General features: G+C 35.8%; 1 protein-coding gene across 1 annotated transcript in view; it reads left to right on the top strand.

Annotated features, from left to right (window-relative positions):
* TENM3 (teneurin transmembrane protein 3) overlaps nucleotides 1-22,226 on the top strand; it is a 423,548-nt gene that overhangs the window by 98,116 nt on the left and 303,206 nt on the right. Inside the window, exons 4-5 of the mRNA XM_074822768.1 lie at nucleotides 5,259-5,561; nucleotides 20,099-20,377. Coding sequence (XP_074678869.1) covers nucleotides 5,330-5,561; nucleotides 20,099-20,377 — 511 coding nt within the window. The 5' untranslated portion in view covers nucleotides 5,259-5,329. The remainder of the gene's footprint in view (nucleotides 1-5,258; nucleotides 5,562-20,098; nucleotides 20,378-22,226) is intronic.

Below are 22,226 nucleotides of genomic sequence, written 5' to 3'. Positions count from 1 at the left end.
ATTTGTTCCTGATCTAAGCATTCAGACTGTACTTGTATTAAGGGATCAATGTGGAAGGATCAATTATTCTTAATTCATAATAATGGTGATTAGTAATAAAAATAATAGTAATTTAATAATAATGCAGGTTTTTGAATACAACTGGGAGTACTATCATTCTTAGGAATGCCTAAATTTTTCAATTTAGGTGTTGGGAGGGAAGGTAGTGGTATGCAATATATAAGTTCCTTCCCTGGCTCAGTTTTGCTGGCCTCGAGGAGGGAGGAAGGGCTCTGCTCTGAGCAGCATGCTGCTTTCCTTACTGTTCCTTCTCCTTGTGAGACTGAGTAGGAGAGGTCTTGTTTGGCCTTTCTTATAACAGTATTTCATACTCTGTTACTGTTCTGTAACAAAGAAATCTACAAGTCTTATCCTCTCATTTTTGAAACCTTTTCTATTCCAGCACTTAATATATAAAAATAATGACTTGTTCTTCTCAGAACTAGTTCCATTTTTTTGCTTTGTATGTTTTGAGATGTCTGAAATGGATATACATATTGAAAGGGAATAATACACACTATAGCAGATCCATAAATCGACTCAAGCAGTGACATAATCTTTTCTATATAGAATTATCTCTTCATCTTGGTAACAAACATTTTCTTTCTTAGCTTTTTACTACTTCGTGCCTATGTAGCTTTTTAGATCTCAAAGAGCATAAGATATTGAGGTATATTTAGACTTGATCAGTAACCTTGGTGTTCACTGAACCAGGTTTAATGCTGGAAGAAGGTTCTCCGAGTGAGAGACGGGGAGGGAGCACTGTGTATGTTAGGCAGGATTGCATCCTGTTGCCAAACTGTAATAACCCTTTGGGGAGCTTGGAGCTGAAGCTGCTGAATTAAATACAATAATTTTCCATAACAGTTTAAAAGGCCTGCAGGCATGCTAAAATTGTAGCTGGGTAGTTTTGGTAACAGTCTATAGCATGACCCTAAAGCCTTGTTTACATCTTGGCAATTAAAATATATACTACACTTTATGTCTGTTGTAGTTTTCCTATATTGCAGTGTAGGGCTTTAGTGTTGAGGCTTTTTTATTGTTAAAAAAATGTAACTTTTTTTTTCCTTTTTACTACAGTGACTTTATTTCAGGTTGTAATAGGTGATTAAGAGGAACTATTGAAGGGCTGTCCTGGGGAATTTTAAATACAGTGTAAAATTTCTACCACTGCATCAGTCAGCTTTGTCTGTGTCTGAGACTTCGGTCATTGAGGCTTCCACGGTAGCTTCGACACTTGTATGTGAATATGCCTTGTGCTCTGTTTTGGTGTTTACACTTGGGCTTTCTACAACACTTAGAGTAAAAAAGAATTTTTATAATTTACTTGTTTTAATTCTTATTTGTAGGTACCTTATCTGACTTGACAATTAAATATTGTGCTAAATGTGCTAATGATGTCAGAGGTTCTCAGAGTAGCCTGGTGCATAAGGGAATGAGCTCTGTGGTCCCAGTGACCTGGTCATGTACAGGAAATGCTTCTCTGGTTCTGCTTCCCTTCTAAATTAAGTTAAAAGAAATATGTAAGTATTAGTTTAAAAATGGGCATCTCCTCTTTATGGTTTTGAACTGCTTTTAAAATTTGCAGTGATACTGGGAAAGTGTAGTCTGACTGAGGCTGCCATCAGCTAAGCTATGTACACAAACGGGATGGGCATGACTATATAAGAGCTGACATGTCAGTCTGGTGATTAGCGTACACTCCTGTTTAATCCAGCCAGGAGTCTGTAACATTGGACAGATCACTGAAAAGGTCATGGGAGATCCCAATGCTCAGTGATACAGATAAGCATCCTCAGTTTTTATACTTAGAAAAGCATTAGACAGAAACTTGAAGTAGTGGCATACACCAGTGAAATATTTTTTTGATTTTCGTCAGTATATGCAGGCCATTTCATGTTAGCATTGTAATACAACATGTAACAGTATTTAACACGGCTGTTTTGACATCCTTTTGTGAGCGGGTGAGTTAGTAGTTCAATAGCTTTGTAAGTATTGCTCTATGAAAATTCTTGCATTTAATTGGAGAGAAGCTATTTGATGGACCATAAATATTGACATATGGGTGAAAATTACTAGCAGATGAAGACAAGTGTTTTTGTAACACGTCACAATATAAATTTAATTTTATTTGGTTTAAAATTTTAATCTGATTTGTCAAAAATACTGTTCATGTGTCAAATTAGTTGCTGTGTTCCCTTGAGTTTGTATTGTACTCATTACCAATATTTTGTCTGAGCTTCTTCTAAGGCATAGTAAAAGAAAGCTAGTCAGTGCATTTGGGTAAGTCCCCCTGGGATGCAGCTTTCATGTTATAGGAAACATAAAAGTAGAAAAAATGAAATAAGGTCAAATTTATGCAACAGTGGTTCATTTAAATCTGAATATTTGAGTGGGAAAACGTGTTAATATTTTAACTACAGTGATCTTTGTAAGAAAGGAGCTGAGCAGATGCAGTAACTGACAGTTTAGGTTTTTTTCTTAAAATGTTTTTCTCAACAATTGAAAATATTTCTCAAAAGTTGGGAGTGAGGAGTTTTTTTGAAAAAAGGAGGGGGAAATTCATGATGGAACAAGTAAGTTCTGCACAGTCCTGAGACTGTAAAACATCCCACTGCACTAATAAGACTTATGGTTCAGATCTTGTAAAGCCATCTGCAAGTCTTCCTTTGTTTGACTTTTCATTGCTGGCTTACTACGTAAATGTTAACACTGGTATCTATTTCTGTATTCTGCAAATATGTTTGTGTTCTCTCTGTGTTCTGATCATGGTACAGAATGTTTATTTGTAGACAGATCTTTCAGATAGCGTTTATTCTGTCTCCTTTCAGATATGTGTATTAATTCACTGATGAAATAATTTCAAAGGCATGATCCTGAGAATGTTAAATGTTTCCTAAAACTTGCTGAGAGATACTATTAATTTTTAAAGTTAAAGGTTACTGGAGATAACTAGGTGTTTTGTATAATGCCAGATTCAAAAAGATCAGATTCTTAAATCTTACAGGATTTTTTTTTTCAAAAATGTCCACAAAAACTCTGCCAGTCTTCATTATTGTGGCAGTGTAATCACTGTTGAAGTGTCTCCATAATGGTGTGCTATTAAACACCTTGTATTTTTTTAACCTTTTAATTCTTTGCCTGAAGAAGCAATAGATAACCCAGAAAACTGCCTTTTGAAGTTTTATTGAATTCATTGACTTCTGTGGGAAGCAGACCAGTACTTCCTCATGCTACAGCATAGATGAAATCTTTGAGGATTTTAGCTTGGTATAGTAACAAATTGTTGTGCAAAGAAGGATTTGGATTTTATTTTATTTATTTTTACATTATAAAGGAGCTTGGAAACTTGGGGAAAAAAAATAAAAATTATTTCATCTTTAATGATGAATAGCGTATGTTAGTTTTCCCATGGCACAATTTAGAGACATTAGGAATTAGTGGCCCTTTAAAGTCTTGAAACGCTTAGATGAAGGGGGAGATATGCTCCCACATGAAGTCTTCACATGGCAAAAGAATACCTGTGTGTATCTGTTGATAATGATTTTCAAAATCATGATTCAGTTTAGTGTTTAATAAAACACAGTTTATTAAATGTCTAGAAAATTGTTTTTACATAGAAAGAACTTGCATTCATTAGTCAATCAAATATTTTAAAATCTGAGTGTTTCATATAAATTAAAGATATGCTACATGGACATGTCGACATCTAAATAGTCATAGATTTAATAAATATTCTGTTATAAAAATTTGGGATTTTCTGATCATGTACAAATATTTCAGTTTCTTTTTAGCCACTTAACATTTGAAAGTATAATAAATATAGAAGAGAGTTTCCTAAATAGAAGGCTTTATAACTTTGCCTTTTTGTCTAAATTGAGATTCACACAGGTCAAGAAATGCAAGAGCTTTTCAGAGAATTTCAAAACAGAATGATAAAAGACTGTCTGCCATTCACAAACTTGAATTACGGTTCTGTAGTAAATTAAATACTCTTTAAAAATCTTTTCAGGAGTGGCAACTTTGATATTCACTGTTTAAAATGAAATAGGTGAAGAGTTCTAAAGCAACTTTGTTTTTGGTGAACAGAGTGCAAATGGAGTTGGCTGTTGCTTTGTGGTGTGTGCTGTAAACTGTCATTTTATTTCTATATCACAAAGGACTGATAGTACTTAATAAAATAATTAGTTGTTGTATTTAAATACTTCAAATTGAGGGGAGCACCCAGGAGAAAGTTCTCCCTGAGACAAAAGAGAGAACCCTAATATATAAGGTGTTAAACAAGAAATATCAAGTTAACAGGTGCAGTTGCAAAGCATTAAAATAATCCAAATTGTTCTTCATTTAGATGTTTTATCAACTGTTTAAAGATACAAATTATATTCTGTATTTTAGTTTAGCACTTCAACTCTTTGAAGAAAAACAAAATCTCTAAACTATTTCTTACTCTGTCAAAAATGTAGATATGTTTAAGTGCACAGGTCCCAAGAGATGAAATTGAGAAGCCTTGTTTTGAAAAGTAAACAGTAAATGAAAATAAATAGTAATAGAAATAAGATTCTTACTGTAACATTCCTTAAAAACTTGAGGGAAAGAAAAACTATTTCTGACTGTCATTTGCAAATCAAATAGTTACTTGCTTTCTAGCACAAGTTACATAGAATGTACTGCCTTGGAGAAGTCTTCCTGCATATTCCCTATGTGTTTGTAGCTTGTGAAATTATGTGTATATGTTCTTGATGAGAACAATTTTCTTAGAATAGAAATGAGAATAAAAAGTTGTAGAAGTCTGTATATAAAAAAATCCCAGACATTAAAACCATAAACTTCCAATAAGCAGAAGAAAGTCAGACTTGCCATTAAAGCATGTATCCTTCTCAGGAAAAGAGAAAACAACTTACCTACAGATAGACTTTAGGTAAGCAATGTGTTCTTAAAGCTGAAAAGCTATGTTTTTTCCAGCCAGTTCTCAGTCTGCTTTTGATCTTCTAATCTGTTGTATAAAAATGAGAAGTATTATGTTGTCATTCACAACAATTTCTTTGCTAATTTTTTTGATTAGGGTAGCTCATGCATGAAACTCTGGGAAGTCTTTCAAACGTTACAGAAGTGTGTCTCACCCACTGTTGATCTGATCCTTCTCTTCCACATAGGAAGCAATCACAGCATTTAGAGAACACTGTATCACATCAGCGGTTGTCTTTCTAATTTTGTTATAGGTGAATGTAAGCTGAATGTAGAGAAGACTTCCAAATAAGCTGGACTGATGTGCACAGAGAAGGAATGAAGTATGGATGTGAAGGAACGTAGGCCTTATTGCTCCCTGACAAAGAGCAGACGGGACAAAGAACGGCGCTATACAAATTCTTCCACAGAAAATGAGGAGTGCAGAGTGCCTACGCAGAAGTCTTACAGCTCCAGTGAAACCTTGAAAGCTTTTGATCATGATTCCTCTAGGCTGCTGTATGGAAACCGGGTAAAAGACTTGGTCCACAGAGAAGCAGATGAGTATACCAGACAAGGTAGGCAAGATGTTTTAATTCGGAGTGTGTAATTCATTAGTACCAAGTAACAAGGCATTCTTGCTGTGGGAAAAGTAAGTTGTTATACCAGTTTCATCAGTTTTAGTAATATTCTACACACAATACACTTCACTTTTATCTCCCTAAATGTTTTACAAAGATGGGAAAGCATTGTGTACCATCTTTGAAATAAATAATATATGATGCACAGGAAAGTTAAGTAAACGGCCCATGTTGGGCAGTGGGTCAATGACAACATTGCAGACACAAGTGTGAAGTATTCAGGCCTTACAGTTTTAAAAACTAGACCCCCAGCATAAATTCAACTCATTAACAGGTGGCCCAAAAGTTTGCCACTCCAATATACCTAAAATGTAAATGGCTTCAAAATTAATAAAAATAAACAAATACAACTGTTCCAAGAAGGCCAAGCCTATGAACAGGTTTGGGGAAACACAGTATGTGTGGATGGGCATACAAATAATGCATTAGCTCAGTGCCTTTATCATTTAGCTTGCAAGGGCAGCTCTATAGTGAGTAAGGTAAATTAGTTCATAATTAATGCATTTGGGGTTTTTTTTAGTGGCTATCTATGGTATCTAATCAGATGCTAACAGGTTGCTAGAGCTCACTGTTGAATTTCTGAGTCCAGGACTGGAGATACATGAGAGATCTAATGGATGATCATCCATGGAGATGCTGAAAACCTGACTGGATATCACAGAATCATCTAGGTTGGAAAAGACCTTGAAGATCATCTAGTCCAACCATTAATATGGATATGGTCCTGGGCAACTTGCTGCAGCTGGCCATACTTGAGTAGAGGGTTTGGTTTAGATGATCTCAAGTGGTCCCTTTGGACCTCAGTTATTCTGGGAGATTGCATTTAGCTCCAGTTAGGGTTAAGCACTTATGCATTACTTTTGGACTCAAAACTGTAGTCTCTGGAATTGGCATTTCTACATTTCCACAACTAAACTACTTAATATAAGGAGGGAAAAAAAAAAAAGTTATGAAATGTGTGGAGTACTGCAGCCCAGCTGTCTAAAAGAATAAAGCTAGGCCAAGAGCTGTGTGAACCTATGCCTCAGTCTTCTGTATAAAGCTATCTTTTCTTTTATGAGGAAACAAGAATAGATTTAAGGGTAGAAAAAGAAAGCTTCCTCCTTGTGAGGAAGTCCTTAGTTTTAATTTTAGAAATGTTTAAAAATATTTTCCCCATTGGTGGTTTTTCTTTGTTCCAAGTAGAATAACTTTACATTAGAATTAGATCTGGGCAGATGGTGTTGACTTTTTTTGCCTACAAATGTTTGCAATGAAATAAAAATATTTCTCTTAGGCTCATGTAACTGAGGCTTGCTGCTACTGTAGTCTGTCTGCTTTCTGCTGTGTATTTTTGGTTTCTGTGATGTGTTGAAACTTCAGGTCATCAATACTTTCTAGTTTTTAAGTCATTAGTCACCTTTATCTCATTACTTTAATGAGGTAAAATCAAAAGGAAGTTTTCTAAGACCTGTACTGTAGACACTTTCTTAGTACCAGTGACAAAATTATATCAAAATAAGCACCATTTATTTAGTAAATTCATAAACTATTGCCTGAATAAAGTACTTATCTTTTTAAATAGCAATTACAAAATGAAATAAGTTATGTAGTCTGTCATGTCACATATGATGGTGCACTGGGGCTTGGGGTTTTTTTCTTTTTCATTTTCTTCAGAAAAGCACGTAATATTTAGCTAATGCTTATTGCCCAATATGCAATAAATTGCACATCTGTAGGCCTAAAATGTCAGTCTGGGATGTGTAGTGTTGTCTTCACCTTTCAGTGATCTCAACACTGTCATCTGTGCCTGTTTGATTTTCCTCATTGTCAATTCAATTCTTTTCATATGGTTTATTGGCTTCCTCTAATGCGTGCTGGTTTAGCACCATTGGGGACTACCTGCAGGTTTGATAGGGTCAGGTTATAAAGGGCTTGTTTTGCAGTCTTAGTGTGTTCCTTTGATTCATCTTTGACTGAGAGAATTTACTGCTTCTGGCATTTGGAAGCATTTTGTGGAAAAGGTGTTCAAGGTCATTCCAAGTGTTTTAAAATATATAATACACGTTTCCCTGTATTTATTTTTTCCCCGCTGTCTAGAAATAGAGTGCAGATATGGGGCTTTGTTGACAGTCTAATTACATTCTAGCCTGCTAAATCAACAGGAAATAAGTCTATAAGCAAAAAAGGTAAGCTTTAATAAATACCTTTAATTGGAAATTAATTTTTAAAATTAATCATGACTCGTGTTTCACTTTTTTTGCCCAGACTGTGTAAAATAACAGTATCAAACTTCCAGTGTCTGCTGGAAAGCTACTGGCACAGTTATGTGAGTTTCTGGAGTCTCTCAAATGCGAAACAATTTTAAAATGTCAGTGTGCTTTTATGGGTGATATTTTGGGGTAAAGCCTTTCAAAGCTTTCTGCTAATGAATCAGAACTTCCCTCTTCTTCCTGAGTTGTCTCAGTACACGTCTTTACTTCCTGCTTCCCAAAACTCCATGGCAGGAATTCAGAAAGGAATACTGCCATAGGAGATGGGTGTTCCCTGTTCAGTCATAGCTTTATCTCAGGAGATCTTTACTTGAGGAGAGGATTGAGTGACTGGAATTGTCAGTTCCAATCACAGAATCTTTTTCCTTGTCTGTCAAATTTCTGTTGCTTGACATCAATTGGATAAATAGAAATAAGAGTCTAAAAATGCATGTTTGTCATTGTAATTTTAAAAACAGCTTTTAAAACATATAGTAAAATATTTGAACATGAAATTATTGTATAACGGGGATTGTCTTGTTAATTTTGAAATCCAGTTGACAAGGCTGGAAGAGCAGGTGTGGTTGTTTAGGAAATTGTAACTACATCTAGGCAACATGCTTTCAGTTAACATCAACAAGGGGTAAGACCTACTGTGGTCTCCTTCCCTTCTTCTCAAGCCCCTTCATCTGCTGCAAAACTGGCTTTGTTTTTAGACTCTTTAGATGAGGATTATTTAGCCTACTATTTTTAGAACTTCTAATTTAGTTGTTTATTTTCACTTTGTTGTTAATCCCCACATAAGAGTCAAAAAAACCTGGTAAGCCTCTGAATAATTAAACTCAGCACCTAGCCATGTAAATGAAAACCATGAGCTTTTTTTCTTTAGAAGTATTTTTAAGCTAGATACCCAACTTTATATTGCATGTTTGAGAAGATACCTAGTCTTATCCTTGAGAATGGATGAAGCACCATGAAATACTTTTTACTTTCCAAGGTGTGATGATAGGATTGTTTGTCATTTATGTGTTAGGGGGGATGACAACACCTATTTCCTTTGAAGTATCCAACTGTAATGAGCAGCCTGATATAAATGCACAACTTCTCTAATTGAATTCAGCAACCTAAATGCTTGTCTTTTGGAATATACCCAAGTATCTTGCTGAATTCAGGATTAAAGCTGACTGTATAAAGTTGAATTTCTCTGTTGTACAGAGAGAAATTCCTGTGTGAAGTGATATCAAGTACATAGGCGACCACTATGCAAAAATGTCTGAAAGTGTGACATGACTGGAGTGGGAGTAAGTAGTATTTTTAAAACTGCATGTGGAAAAAATAATTGGAAGTAATAATATAACAATATGAACATCATTTCAAGGAGATCATGAATCAAACCTGGGCTCACAAGAACTGAAAAACTTTTTATTAAGTTAGTAAGAAAAATACAGGCAGGCAAAAACTGTGTTTTACTGACCATCAAATACGTGTTAAAGGGAAGAGAGGAATATGCAATACCTCCCAAGTAGTCATTGTTCCATTTCAAAGAATTTTGTTGTTGCAGGACAGTATAGTGATCCTACAGAGTGATCCACATGTCACGTCAGTGTCTTTTTGCACAGGAGCAGGAGGCTGACCCATGAGCACAGGTGTCAGGATGCACTGCAGATTTCTATGTGTTCCTGTCTTCATACAAAATAATCACAGCACTGTTTGCAAACTGTGTGAATTGAAAAGCTGAGCTGCAGGACATCTTTTGCTAACAGAAGACCTGATGAGGTGGTGCTGGTTTTGTTAAATTTTTAGGTTTTGAAAGCTTGAGTCAGCTATGGTTTAGCCTTCAGGTAAAGTTATTCGGTCTTTCTAGCTGGCGGTGAAAATGAGTTCACTGTGTTTATCAATCAGAACAATTTATTGTCAGCCAAGCCTCAAGATCAATTTATTTTCATGCGACCTCTTTGAGTTTTGCAGGAGAAAGTACTTGTATGCATGGTTTTGTACCTTTACTCTTCTGGAATATTTAAGTGCCTAAATTAGAATAAAAGCCCTAATAACTCCTCAGATCTACAAAAAGAGGGGCTGAACTTACCGAACAAGCAAAGAAAAAGAATTTCTTTCCCTCATAGTATGCTGGATCACTGACACTGGCTTGCTGAAAAGTGAGGCCATGTACAGTACATCACAGTGTGCAGACATATCATAGCTGTTGTTCAGCTGCCTCTACCATGACAATTAGATTTAGGTGCTAGAAAATCTCACCATTCAGTGAAAGAGGGACCTAAAACAGTGGTATATATGCTTTGACAATTTTATTATTTAAAATATTAAACACTGTCAGGGATACATTTTTAAGACTTCAGAAACCTGAATTGTTAATTGCAACTTCTATCCTAATGTAATATGACTCCAAATTCTATTGCTTTTAAATACTAGTGGCTCAAAATGAGTTATTAGGATAGCAAAATGTTTAATCTTTTTAGTCACCGTAAATGTCAACTGTAGGATTAAAGGATTTAAATGGTCATGTTTTTAAATCTAAAGCTTGAGTACTTTAAACTTACCTGTCTGAAACGGTGGAAGGGTAGATCTTTAAGGCCTTTTTTGACCCTATGCCTTATTGATGAGCTGTTCTCACTATAGAGTAGGCAAGTGATTCTCAATAGAACTGAATCAGCCTGCTTTGCAGATTATTTACAGGAAGGTATGAAATAATAGGTAAGTGACTTTGTGATCTCCTGATGAGGAAATTAATCACCATTCAGTGACATGGCAAGTGCTGTCTCTCAAAATCTGAAGCAGATATTAGAATTAGTGTTTTATGTTCCTGGCTGCAGTGCAAAATGTGCCCTGATTTTCATCATGACAGATACCTTTTTGTTATGCTAAAACACGGCCACCTGCAGTATCTGCCCAATTTGAGTGGGTAACTTCTGTAAGCAGCATACAGTGCCAGTATGTTCTGGATAATTTTGTGGCCTTGAGCTAAGCACATAACCTTCTGCCAGAGGTATTTTGTTTTTTGTTTTTTTTTTTTTCTCTTTGTAATACAGGAATAATAACACTTACCTACCTCACAGGCGTGTTGGGAAGATTAATTGGTTTATGTTTGCAAAATGCTTTGAAGATGAAAAGCGCTGTAAGTGCTAAGTAATATTATCATCTTTCATTGATATACTAGTTACTTCTTAAAGCAACAATAAGAAGTTAATTGGTTTTCAGGTTCCAGGTGATAAGGATCTGTTGACTTTTAAAGTTATTCTATTAGCTGCAGAGTGGTACTAAGAAAAACATTTCACTTTTATTTGATTAGGAGTATATTTAGCTCATGCTCAGTGATATGCACACTTCTCTAAGGTATTCATCTAGTTGAAATTGGCCCCTTGTGGGTCATGGTCTGTAGATGAGCTACAGATCTGGAGACAAAGGGCAATTGTGATTCTCCAGGGAAAAATCAACCTTGGTTATTGGCAGTAGACTGCTTGATCAAGCATTTCTACGTAGCCTTGGTCCACAGAGTAAAAAACTTTGTCTTTGACTAGTCTACTTGCAAAATAAGAGAATTAAGTTCTTGATCATAATGATTAAGGATTTATAAGGTGAGCAAGGGGCCTTCACAAGGACTTTCAGCCTCATGGAAAGGAAGATACTGTAGAGGGTCTGTAATTGCTCTTACATATCTCTGTAGCTCATATACTGAGATGTATGTGCTGCTCCTGTTCATAATAAAAACTAATCTGAGGACTGGGGAAATAAATGGATCACATGCATGGCTATGAAAGGTGACTTCAGCGTGTTAACATCTATGGAGAGAATAAAGCTAGAAAAGTGAGTAGTTAGAGCTGGGGTGAGAGGAAGAATGAAAGAGACTGAAGAGTCTCATCTGTCCAGTCCATTGATTCAGTGCTTAAGGTTGTAGGCCAAGCTGTGAGTGATTGCTTATTCCATCACTGGCAAATAAATGCGGAAAGCAAAGCAGAGATGTAAAGTAGGAATAATTCCTCAGAAAGTTCCTTGATACTTTCTGAAATTACTTTGTAAAATGTCACAACTTAGTGGCTTGAGAGCCCGTCCTCAGCGTTACTGAGCTTATTAAAGCCGAAAGAGGAAATGGCAAAGCCAAGGGAACGTGTTTGCCTCTTCTCTTTTGCTTTGCAGTGCCATAAATATGTCTGAGTCATAAATCCTTTCTTGTCCTCAGCATAATGGACATTTTGCTAGAAAATCTAAATTAAGACAATGCTACACTACATTCAATATGGGGGTTTACAGAATAGAAGCCCTTTTGGGGGGCTATGATGGGAGGTGTGAGTGAGAGAAGGAGTAAAAGAGGTTTTCATTTTTGCTGAAATCCTTTGGTCTGTATTCTCTGTTGTTTCTTACACTTACTTATAGCAATGGTCTGAGTGCCATGAATTGCAGAGCTGGTTCCCATGTATGTGGGATACTTGTTTATGAAATGTATGGGCTACTCTGAAGAGGTGTGTTGGGTTTTTTCTTTATATCAGTTCAGAGCCTGTTGAACTAATCAAGTTTTACAGCATGCTATGGGACATATCCCTCTGTGGTTCTGTCCATTCACTCGTGGTGGCACACATGCCTTTCCCTTGTGGAAAGGCAGAAATAACAGTAGAATTTTCTCTCCTCCCCATATGGAGGAATAGCAATGAGCCTGAACTCTATTTTGGGTGCTTCTCTTTGTGCTGCTTCCTTCGTCCTCACCTTTCTCCTCTTCAAGCCATATGTCATGTCATTAACATCGTACTGACCTTAATGTGGCAGTTCATACCTGTCAGATCTGTGGTTGTAGGCTCTTTACAGACTGGATATCCATCATCTCTACATTGCTTACCCTTGGGTCATATTTTATTCACATCTATCAAATTTAGGCTTTATTCATATTTTGCAATAAATGGATGCTAAGATGTTGATGATTTGGTCCCAGAATCCAAAGATTAAGATAGAGGCCTAAAATATCTATACTGTCATTCTGGTCATGATCAAGACTTTGTGTTCCTTGCTACTCATGGAGTTGTATTTCTTTTTTTAAGTCCACAGAATCCTTTTTTTTTTTCTTTTTTTTTTTTTCCTTACAGGCCATCATCTGGACAGCTGTGTTAATTTTTCTTAATTTAGTTTGTATATTAGGTAATTGCAGTCATAAACCCAGATTTTTATATAAAATCCCCAAATTTGGAACCATTATGTTTAAATTATTAATCATTTACTGGAACATGATTGCTGATGCTGTAGCTTGAAGCTTTGAATTCTGCAAATGTGAAATTATCTTCAGCTGGCTTTAATCTTACTCTGCGGTAACTTCAGAAGGGTTTGATGAGCAGTACTTTATCCTGATACTGGATTAAGAAGTGCTTCTTATGTTCTAGTCTGTGGATTAGTACTGAGGATCCCCTGCCACCCTCAAGCCTAACAGGGAATAAAATTACGAGTCTCCCATACTGCACGGAAAAGTCTGCATGTTTGAACTGTAATTTGGAAAGCCAATGGCAGGAAGATACTATGTTTCATTTACATTGATTCTGCTCTATTTCTTAAAAACTTTCCCAGGCTAGCAATTCAATCAATGTCTCCTTGTGATTCTGTAGTTTGATGTTAGCAAAAATACATGGCTGGTTTAAATATCAGGTTCAAAATACTTCCCACAAAAAAAGTAAGTGTGGGGTTTTCTTCCTAGAATTGACTCAGGTTTTGAGTCTTACATAAAGCTCTTCTACCAAGACCGTCACAGTAAGTGCATCTCGGAGAACTCACAGTATCTGGCACTAACTCTTTCAGAAGTCGCTGAGACTTAGCTCCCCATACGCTTTTGAAAACACATAAGGAATGAGAGAACTGTGTGGTTAATGTTTGCTCAGAATAAAGAGCACTTGAAAATTATGTGCACAGTCGCTAAGATCTAATATAATTTAATGCTGTTTGTTATTATGTACTTTACTGGATATATTGGAGAAGCAACTTTCATACAAATCTTACAGCTCCCCTCTAAATCAGATAATCACAAGAAAAGGAGGTTAAGATGGAAAAGTGAATAGAGTAGAAAGGTCAAGAGAGATTAAGAGGTGACAAGGAAGAAGGCTGTGATGAGTGAAGAAAAAACATAGGAATTAAAAACAGGAGAAAATGTGATATAGTGGATTAGGATGGTTTAAATTTCACAGATAATTTTCACAAAAACGAGAGAAAATCAGGCTGAAGTAATAACAAAATCCTATGCCAAATCAGAAAGAAAAAATGTTAACATAGGCAAAGCTCGTTACTTGTCAGTCTTTGCTGTGATTTCTTGCATCCTAGCAAACAGAACTCTGCAAGTACAGCTTTGAAAAGTCATTTTTAGTAAATATATTGTGAAGTTTGTGTGATAGAATGGATGGTTTCACACCTATTAGTCATTCTCGCTTTTGTGTAACTGTATTCTACCCATCTAACATTCTGACTTCTGAAGACAGCATTTGTACACTTCCTATCAGAGTTTTACAGAGCATCCAAGGCATCTGTTTAGCTATTTTCTTTTTTAAAATATTTGTCCTTTCATTTCCAGCAAATTTGTTATCCTATTGTACATTTACTTCCATTTCTATGTCTTTCATCTCAAGACCTTTCCTTACAAAGGACGACCTTTTTAAGTGTGCTTCACTGTACTTACCCCAATAAATGGAAAAAAAAAAAGATAATTTATTTACAAAGAAGCTACATAGATTTCCATAAGAAACCAGCTAGAATTGGCACTTGAAATTAGATGATGTTTAAGATCCCATAGGGTTGCATGGAATTCTTGCTAACCCATCTCTGCTGATCATCTAGGAAGATGACATCTACCCCATGTTTCAGTGGTCCTGTAGTGACTAGCTAGTGCCCTGAGAGCAGAAGGGACCGTTTTGTTGCCTGTTGTTATATAAAAGGAAGCTCCTTTTTCCATCTTTGACTAGCACATAACTGAACTTTTTATTTTTCAGGAATTAGTAAAGTAAACAGGCCAGCCAATTTGGAGTTAACAGAGCTACTCCTTCATAGTTGTCATGTGTATGAGTTAGGAAGGCAAGGTACTGTTGAATCAGGTCAGTAGCCTTGAGCTCTTGGTTGTACAGAAACGGTGAAACATTTCAAAGATGTGGTGCTGCTGTGTGCTGGCTTCGGCCTTACAGAAAGTGTTAGAGGTATTGAGAACGAGCTCCAGGTAAGGAGCTAGAAATAGGAAAAACATTCCTATTATATAATGTCTAAACATGGACACAAAAGGAAGTAAGTACTTTACCCATATCAAAATAACAGGAAACAGCATGGCCCTTGCAGTAACAATTTGACATCAGTGCTGCTTATATAATAAGCCTATATGATAAGCATTGTATTATGAGGACGTGTTTGTATGCAGTAGCCTGCAGACAGAAAATAAAAACATGAGAAAAAAAATTTTCCTCATTTGCTTTCTAAATAAATGAGACTTCTTTTAATTTAAAAAAAATAATAATCAGGATTAAGTAGGGAATCGAGGAAATGTAAGGGAGCAGATAGGTTCTCCTAGGGACCATGATCATAGTTTTGCATCTGTATAGCTTTAGTTGTTTCACAATTCTTCTAAGTTTAGTATAGGTATTTTTGTCATGCATTACCACAGAGTGATTATAGGAAAAATGCACTTGATGTTTGAATGGCATGAAGGTGTTATAGCAGGTAGAAGAAGTCAAGATACAAAAAAAGAATAGATTAGAAGGGGGACTGACAAGTAATGAAGGATGCAGAGACAGCAGACTTGGCATGAAACTTCATCAGAAACATAAGCAAGAGCCAAACAGAATTTTGAGTATGGACTTGGAAGGGTTTGGGACCTCTGCCTTTTTGGTACTATGTCAATCCTGTTATGACAAAACCAAGGTCAGCAAAGGCACTCAAACTATAATTCCTCTGGTTTAAAGGGTAGGGGAGTGGGTGTATTTTTATGCTAACTAGGCAGATGCTTTGGAGGCTTTTCAGATTTTTTTTTCCTCTCTTTTCCAAAATAGTCTATTGTTGCTAAAACCTGACTTGACTTATCAGTGGTTAATGAACTACTAAGGACAGTGCTGATGGCTGGAGATGCTGACAAATGCTCTGTTGGATATTTTTTGTTAATTCCTTCTGTTTGTTTCCTTCCCCTTTTCATGGTTTTTAAGAGAATATCTCTGTGTATATTTTTAGTATAGATCCAACTTAGAGCAAGGACTGACAACTGAAGAACCATGGGACCTTTTTTTTTTGTTTAGTAGTCCTCTTCAGAAAACCATTTCCAACTTGAAGCTTATGTTGTTATGGATGTCTTTGAGTAATTTCCCCAATTTAGGCCAGTGAAACAAATGTGGCACAAGTACAGCAGATTTCCATTTAATTCCAGCTGTTAACTTCTGACTATATAAAATAATAACTTCTGCATACATCAAACTTGCTTATAGTATTTGATTAAACTAAAAAAAATTATTTACCATCTTGACAATGTAACCTGCATGATTCTGGCAGAGAAATATATACACACACTCTCTTTAAAAAAAACCTAATAATTATGTATGTTAACATATATATATTAAAATTATGTTGGTATACATTTTGTGTGTATTTAATGTAGTTAAGGAGGTACACCAATCTTATGTGGATCATTGCTTACAGAGAAAGCAGTTGCAACATAACAGGTAGATGTGTATTGTTACTGTTGGCAAATGCTGTATTTTTAACAGTGATTGCTGCACAAGCTCCTGAAAATTATTTTAGAGTTATTACATTAATTTTGTTCTTGTCTGCACAAATGGAGGGTGTCAGCAGTCCTTACACCACCCATAAATTGATATTCCTAGCTAAGAGGCATGCAGTATCAATGGTAGAGTGGTAGTAAACAGCATTATTGTCAGTTTTTAAAACCTAACTTCATGATACATCATCACAAATAGTCCAAAACCCCCAAAGCTGTCTCCAGAACAAGTCTCCTTGAAACGTTGTGTCTAATTTTTTCTATTTTACCCTTCATATTTTTTAAAGGAAAGTAAAAATCCTACAGAGCATTATGCCTATCTGTTATTCTGTATCTACATTTTCTTCACAGAAATTAGTTCATTACAATTACCAAGTTGTTTTTAAGTCTTTATGAACTGTTGAGGCACTTATTTTCAGTGGGAGAAATTGCAAATGTGCGTATAGTGTAAGAAACCAATGATTAAATCCCTCACATTGAAGTAATTCTGGAAAGGTTAATTAGAAGCTAAGAACACAAGAACATCATCCTCTTTTCATACTTTTTTTTTCCACTGAGCTCCTACAGCCTCCTTTTCAATTTCTATTTTTATTTCATAGTATTGTTCATTATCAGGTAAAAGCCCCCAGCTATTCTGCTGCCCACTAGGTCTGCATCCCAGCTGTGTTCAGCTTCCCCTGGGTCCTGTAAGACTTCCTGTTTTCATTGTTCAGGAATCTTAAGATGATGTGAAATTTTTGTATCACATATGTATGATTTCCTCTGGGTTATAAATTCCTACATGAATACATCTTTTTCCATGTCAACTTTTTGGTTTGGGTTTTGTGTTTTGGTTTGGTTTTGTTTGGTTGGTTTTTTTTTCATTTGTGTGGGCAACTTACATGGAGTACAATCCTCTTAGTAAAGCTCTTAGGAAGGCTTTAATTCAGAAGATGATTTAGCCTCATGTTTCTAAAGCTGTTACAACACTTCTGGGCTATGCTGTAAAACTTCTCAGTGTAGTGAAAAGCTCTAATATATTGAATGTGATGAGAGAGCAATATACAAACCTGTCCCCCTTTTCTGTTTTGGCCCTGTGACATGCCATGTTGGTTTTCTCACCATTCATAAGAGGAGAAAAAAGAAGAAAATATTTTATGTGGAGGTAGGCTGCTGTAAACTTAAAGTAAATAATAACATCCATTAATAGATGGTAGGTGGTATGTTGTGCCTGAGACTGAGTCTCCTAGAAAGTGATCATGGAGGATGTTGTTATATAATGCCTGAAGTAGTTTCTCTTAAAAATAATAGTTTACTTAAGAGGTAAAAAAAAAAAGGGGGTTGGGGGGGATAGTCTCTTCAAATTGATGTGTCTGCACAGATGTCTCCCTGAGTGTTTTTCTGAGTGCAGGGAGGCGAGCACAGGGCTCTATGGTGCAGGCTGGCCGAGAAGCTGCAGGTTGTGATGCTTTCCCACTGCATCTGGCCTAATTGTGGCACAGGAGGCAGCATCTGTGTCTGCCTGCATCCTTCCTCACCTCCAGATCTCATCACCATGAGGTTACGGGGACCATAGGCATAACACCTTGTAGCGTTGAAGTCAACGGCAGTTTTGTTACTGACTAAAGTAACCTCGTCTTTGGTCAAAAATACCTCTTGCCATTTTGCTTCCCAAAGTGCTGTTCTTAAAACCAATAAGATGCAACTGCATGTACACCTTAGCTGCTTCATGTGTGTGTAGGTACACCTGTATACATACACACATGCACATGGGCTTCTCCTGTATTTGGTTCTGAATTTAGGCAACTGTTTGAAAATGTAGAGTCACATAATAAAGTACCAAACATATAAAACTTGTGTTCTAGACTGTTACCCTTAGTATATATTTACCCAAATGCAAAATAATAGCCATTTTAGACACTTTATTACTTTCAGCTCTGACCCTATTATCACTGGGTGGTTTGTTTGGCCTGTTTGCTTCTCTGATTAGTTTCAACTCTCACAAAACATGAAAATTCACATGATATGATAGCTTTAAAAAATGACAGGATACTATCGGCGTGCACGGTAATCCCCTGTTCTTATACCCTTCACACTCTTCAGACATAGTCATAGATAAGTTTACTCCTTTTATGTTTACCTTCCCAGCTGTATTTTCATTCAAATATTTATTTACAGGTGCATAATACAGTTTGATTTGTACCTAATTGTAGTAACTGATTTTCATTATTTATGAAAGTCATTGTCAGAATTAATTTATGGTTGTGACTGTGAAGGAACTTATAGCAACAGCTTCATATGACTGCAGCAATAAAATAATTGACTCACTTAAAACAAGTCAATGACCAGGACATTAACTCTTAATATTTCAGGAATTCTTTACACGTCTGTATTCACACTTGTGCAATTGTATTACTTTCTGATTGATAGGATTCTGATCTTCTTCTGTTATAAGCTTTAATTATCTTACTAATGTGTTTTTATGTTAAATGACTAATTTTAGAGAAATTAGGATGCCTGTCAGATTCAAAAATTGAATGTTTCTTCTAATTTGTTCCCAGAGCTATGAAATAACTGTGGGCTAGGGTGGAAAAGCATTATGGGTATAGGCATGCAAATGAGCTTGCCAAGTGTCTATATATCATAAAATGTCTTAAATCTATGGACATAAAAGTAGGATGAAGACACAGCTATTAAAAAGGCAGTCATTTTTGAGTGTCACATAATTTAGACACTTTAAGTTATTGAAGTGTCACAAATTTATTGCACCTAATTTATTAATACAATCATTTGGGATTCACTTATGTCTCTTGCTCTGCCTGAAAATAAAGGCTAAAAGTTTGTTTAAAATGCAGACTCTGCTTCAGCAGAAAATCATAAAATGTTTCTCAAAATAGAGACACAAAAATAACAACTTTATTGTGGTCCTTGCAGGTAATGGGTGCCCATGTTCCTGTTTGTTTATATTTGTGTATTAAAGTAGGGCAGAGACATACAAAAAAGACCAAATGAGTTTGGTTTCCATTTAATTTTTCCATTGCCACATTAGGTGACATCTGTATGGGGAAGATAGCCTGTTGCTTTGGCCTCTAGCCAAAAAAAAAAAAAAGGACACACAAAAAAAAAAAGAGATAGTCCTGACAAATACCTTGTTACTGCTTTCACGCTTTGAAAAATAAAATTAAAAAAAAAAATTAAAAGTTCGTCATTTATTTTTAATCCTTTCATGTGTGGAATTGGCTTTTCTTAGTTTGCAGGTTCTGTTATGTTTCTTTCCTATCCAGGAGCATTTCTGATGTGTTTAAGCAGTTGACAAAACAGTGCTAAGGTGTAGTATGAATGAAAAGGGGCACTGCAGAGAGCTGGAGACAAAAGGATCCACTTGATTGTAATACATGCGGACTTTTGACAAAACACCTTGTGTGATACATGAGACAATTATACACATGAAGAGTTTTTACTTTTAGGTTCTTTAAAAAAAAAAAAAAAAAAAAAAAAGATTCTCACCTTTTGTTATCTTTTTTTCCCCTAATCAGGACAGAATTTTACCCTAAGGCAGTTAGGAGTTTGTGAACCAGCAACTCGTCGAGGACTGGCATTTTGTGCGGAAATGGGGCTCCCCCACAGAGGTTACTCTATCAGTGCAGGGTCAGATGCTGATACTGAAAATGAAGGAGTGATGTCTCCAGAGCATGCCATGAGACTTTGGGGCAGGGGGGTCAAATCAGGGCGCAGTTCCTGTCTGTCGAGCCGTTCCAACTCAGCCCTCACTCTGACTGATACCGAACATGAAAACAAGTCCGACAGTGAAAATGGTAAGTTTTTACACATATGCCCATATATAAATCAATGTTTTATTTGCTGTTTTGGTTGACACTCGATAATTTTAAATCATTAAAGGAATGGCCTTGAATTATTTACCTTTTTTTTTCCTCCTCTTCACAGAAAAGTCAATATTCAGTATCAGTCCTAACTAATGCAAGCTTTGCATGTGATGTTTTAGCTGTAATTCTGAAAGAGTTTAATCACAAAAAAGATTAGCTCTGTTTTATCTCAGACCATGTCACCTGTTACCCTTTGGGGAACAACTAAGCAAGTGGTGATAAAGTTGATCCCCAAGGCCAGCTTGCAATCAAAGGTTTCATTGTAAACTCTTCTTCGAGACATCTCAGAGAAGTTTCAGAACCTTAGAATGGATGAATGAGCGCAAAGAATAGCATATTAACAGGGCTCATGTGATTGGAAAACAAATTTGATTGTGCTTTAAACTTCCTAGCTGATGAGAGCAATTGGAATTGTGGGGAAGAGGGACATGTGGCCTTTGATGTGCCTGGGGGACTAGATTACTGTGCAATTAAAATTCACAAAAAAAAAAAATCTGAACAGCTTTATAGGATGTGGGGTATGACCATTGTACATTAAGGCTTAGTGTTTAAATGAGAAGAGGTTAATACAATTGACTGATGCCTTTTTAAAGCTTTTCAAAATTTTTTTACCTCCACTTGAGGTTATGAACAGAACCTAATGTGATGTTAAATGCTAAATATACAAACGTTAGAAAACATTTTGTCTTTAACATCTTTTTATTTGCAGAATATTTTCAGCTTTATTAGAATTAAAATGATTGTCCTATTAACTTCATGACTTTCTATATGACAAATTCAAAAGAGAAATAAAGAAAAATGGGTAAAAATTAAAATTAGTGATGGCTATTACCTGCATGTCTACATGTCATTTTATTAATTTATTAAACCTGTTTGCTCAGCTGTACAAAACTCAGAGCAATTTTATTTCTATCCTCTGGCAATAGTTGTAACACATTGTGGGAAACAGTAATGTTAGGTGTGCGTGTATTGTAATCCTTTTAAAAAAAAAAGGCATTTTTATTTTAAATTGTAAGCAATAATGTTTTGTCCTACCTATTTATTATTTTAACTTCAGTTTAAGAAGACAAAACAAAAGCTATATTTTGGTTATTATTCATACTTGTCTTTCCTCTGGTGGCTGGTTCTAATTGAAGATGTCTGTGCAAGATAGCTGTCCCAGATGGGATCCTCCTTTTTGTGTTGAACTTAATGCTGTGTGGTACTGGAGGAGACAGCTCTCAGTGTTCACAGGTGTCTTGTCTCATGCTTGGAAATTTTGTTTTAAGTTAGAGGCAGGTTTTGAAAGAGGAGGACAGGAGTACTTGCCTACCTCCTTTCAGCAGTGGAGTTTCTGTTGGATGACTCTTGATATTTCAGCTGCGAAGCAATCTAGAATAAATTGTTGAGTAGCCCTGTGATTTTTCTTTTGAAAGGTCTATGCTGAAACAGATTCTCTTGAGTCTTTTGTAAAACCCTAAGTTAATAAACTTGAAAATACATATCTTATATACACGCACACACACACAATTTCCTTAGAGAGTGCTATCTTTACATTACGAAAGAGGTGACTGCTTCAGAAGTACAATAGGTTTGGCATACTTTTTTATAAACTTTATTTACAATTTTTTAAAAAAAGCAAAATGCCTGATTACAATATGCCAAAACATCTTCTATGAGCTTAAAGTTAGAGTTTTATTTTTTCATGTGTGAAAAGACTGTGAATATGTTAGAAAAGACGTTACTCTGCACTGGTTAAAATTGTGCGAGGAACATCTGATGTTTGATACAACTTCAAAGT

The sequence above is a fragment of the Strix aluco genome, chromosome 4, assembly GCF_031877795.1.
Source record: "Strix aluco isolate bStrAlu1 chromosome 4, bStrAlu1.hap1, whole genome shotgun sequence".
Classification (NCBI taxonomy): Eukaryota; Metazoa; Chordata; class Aves; order Strigiformes; family Strigidae; genus Strix; species Strix aluco.
This window is presented reverse-complemented; position numbering and strand designations above follow the sequence as displayed.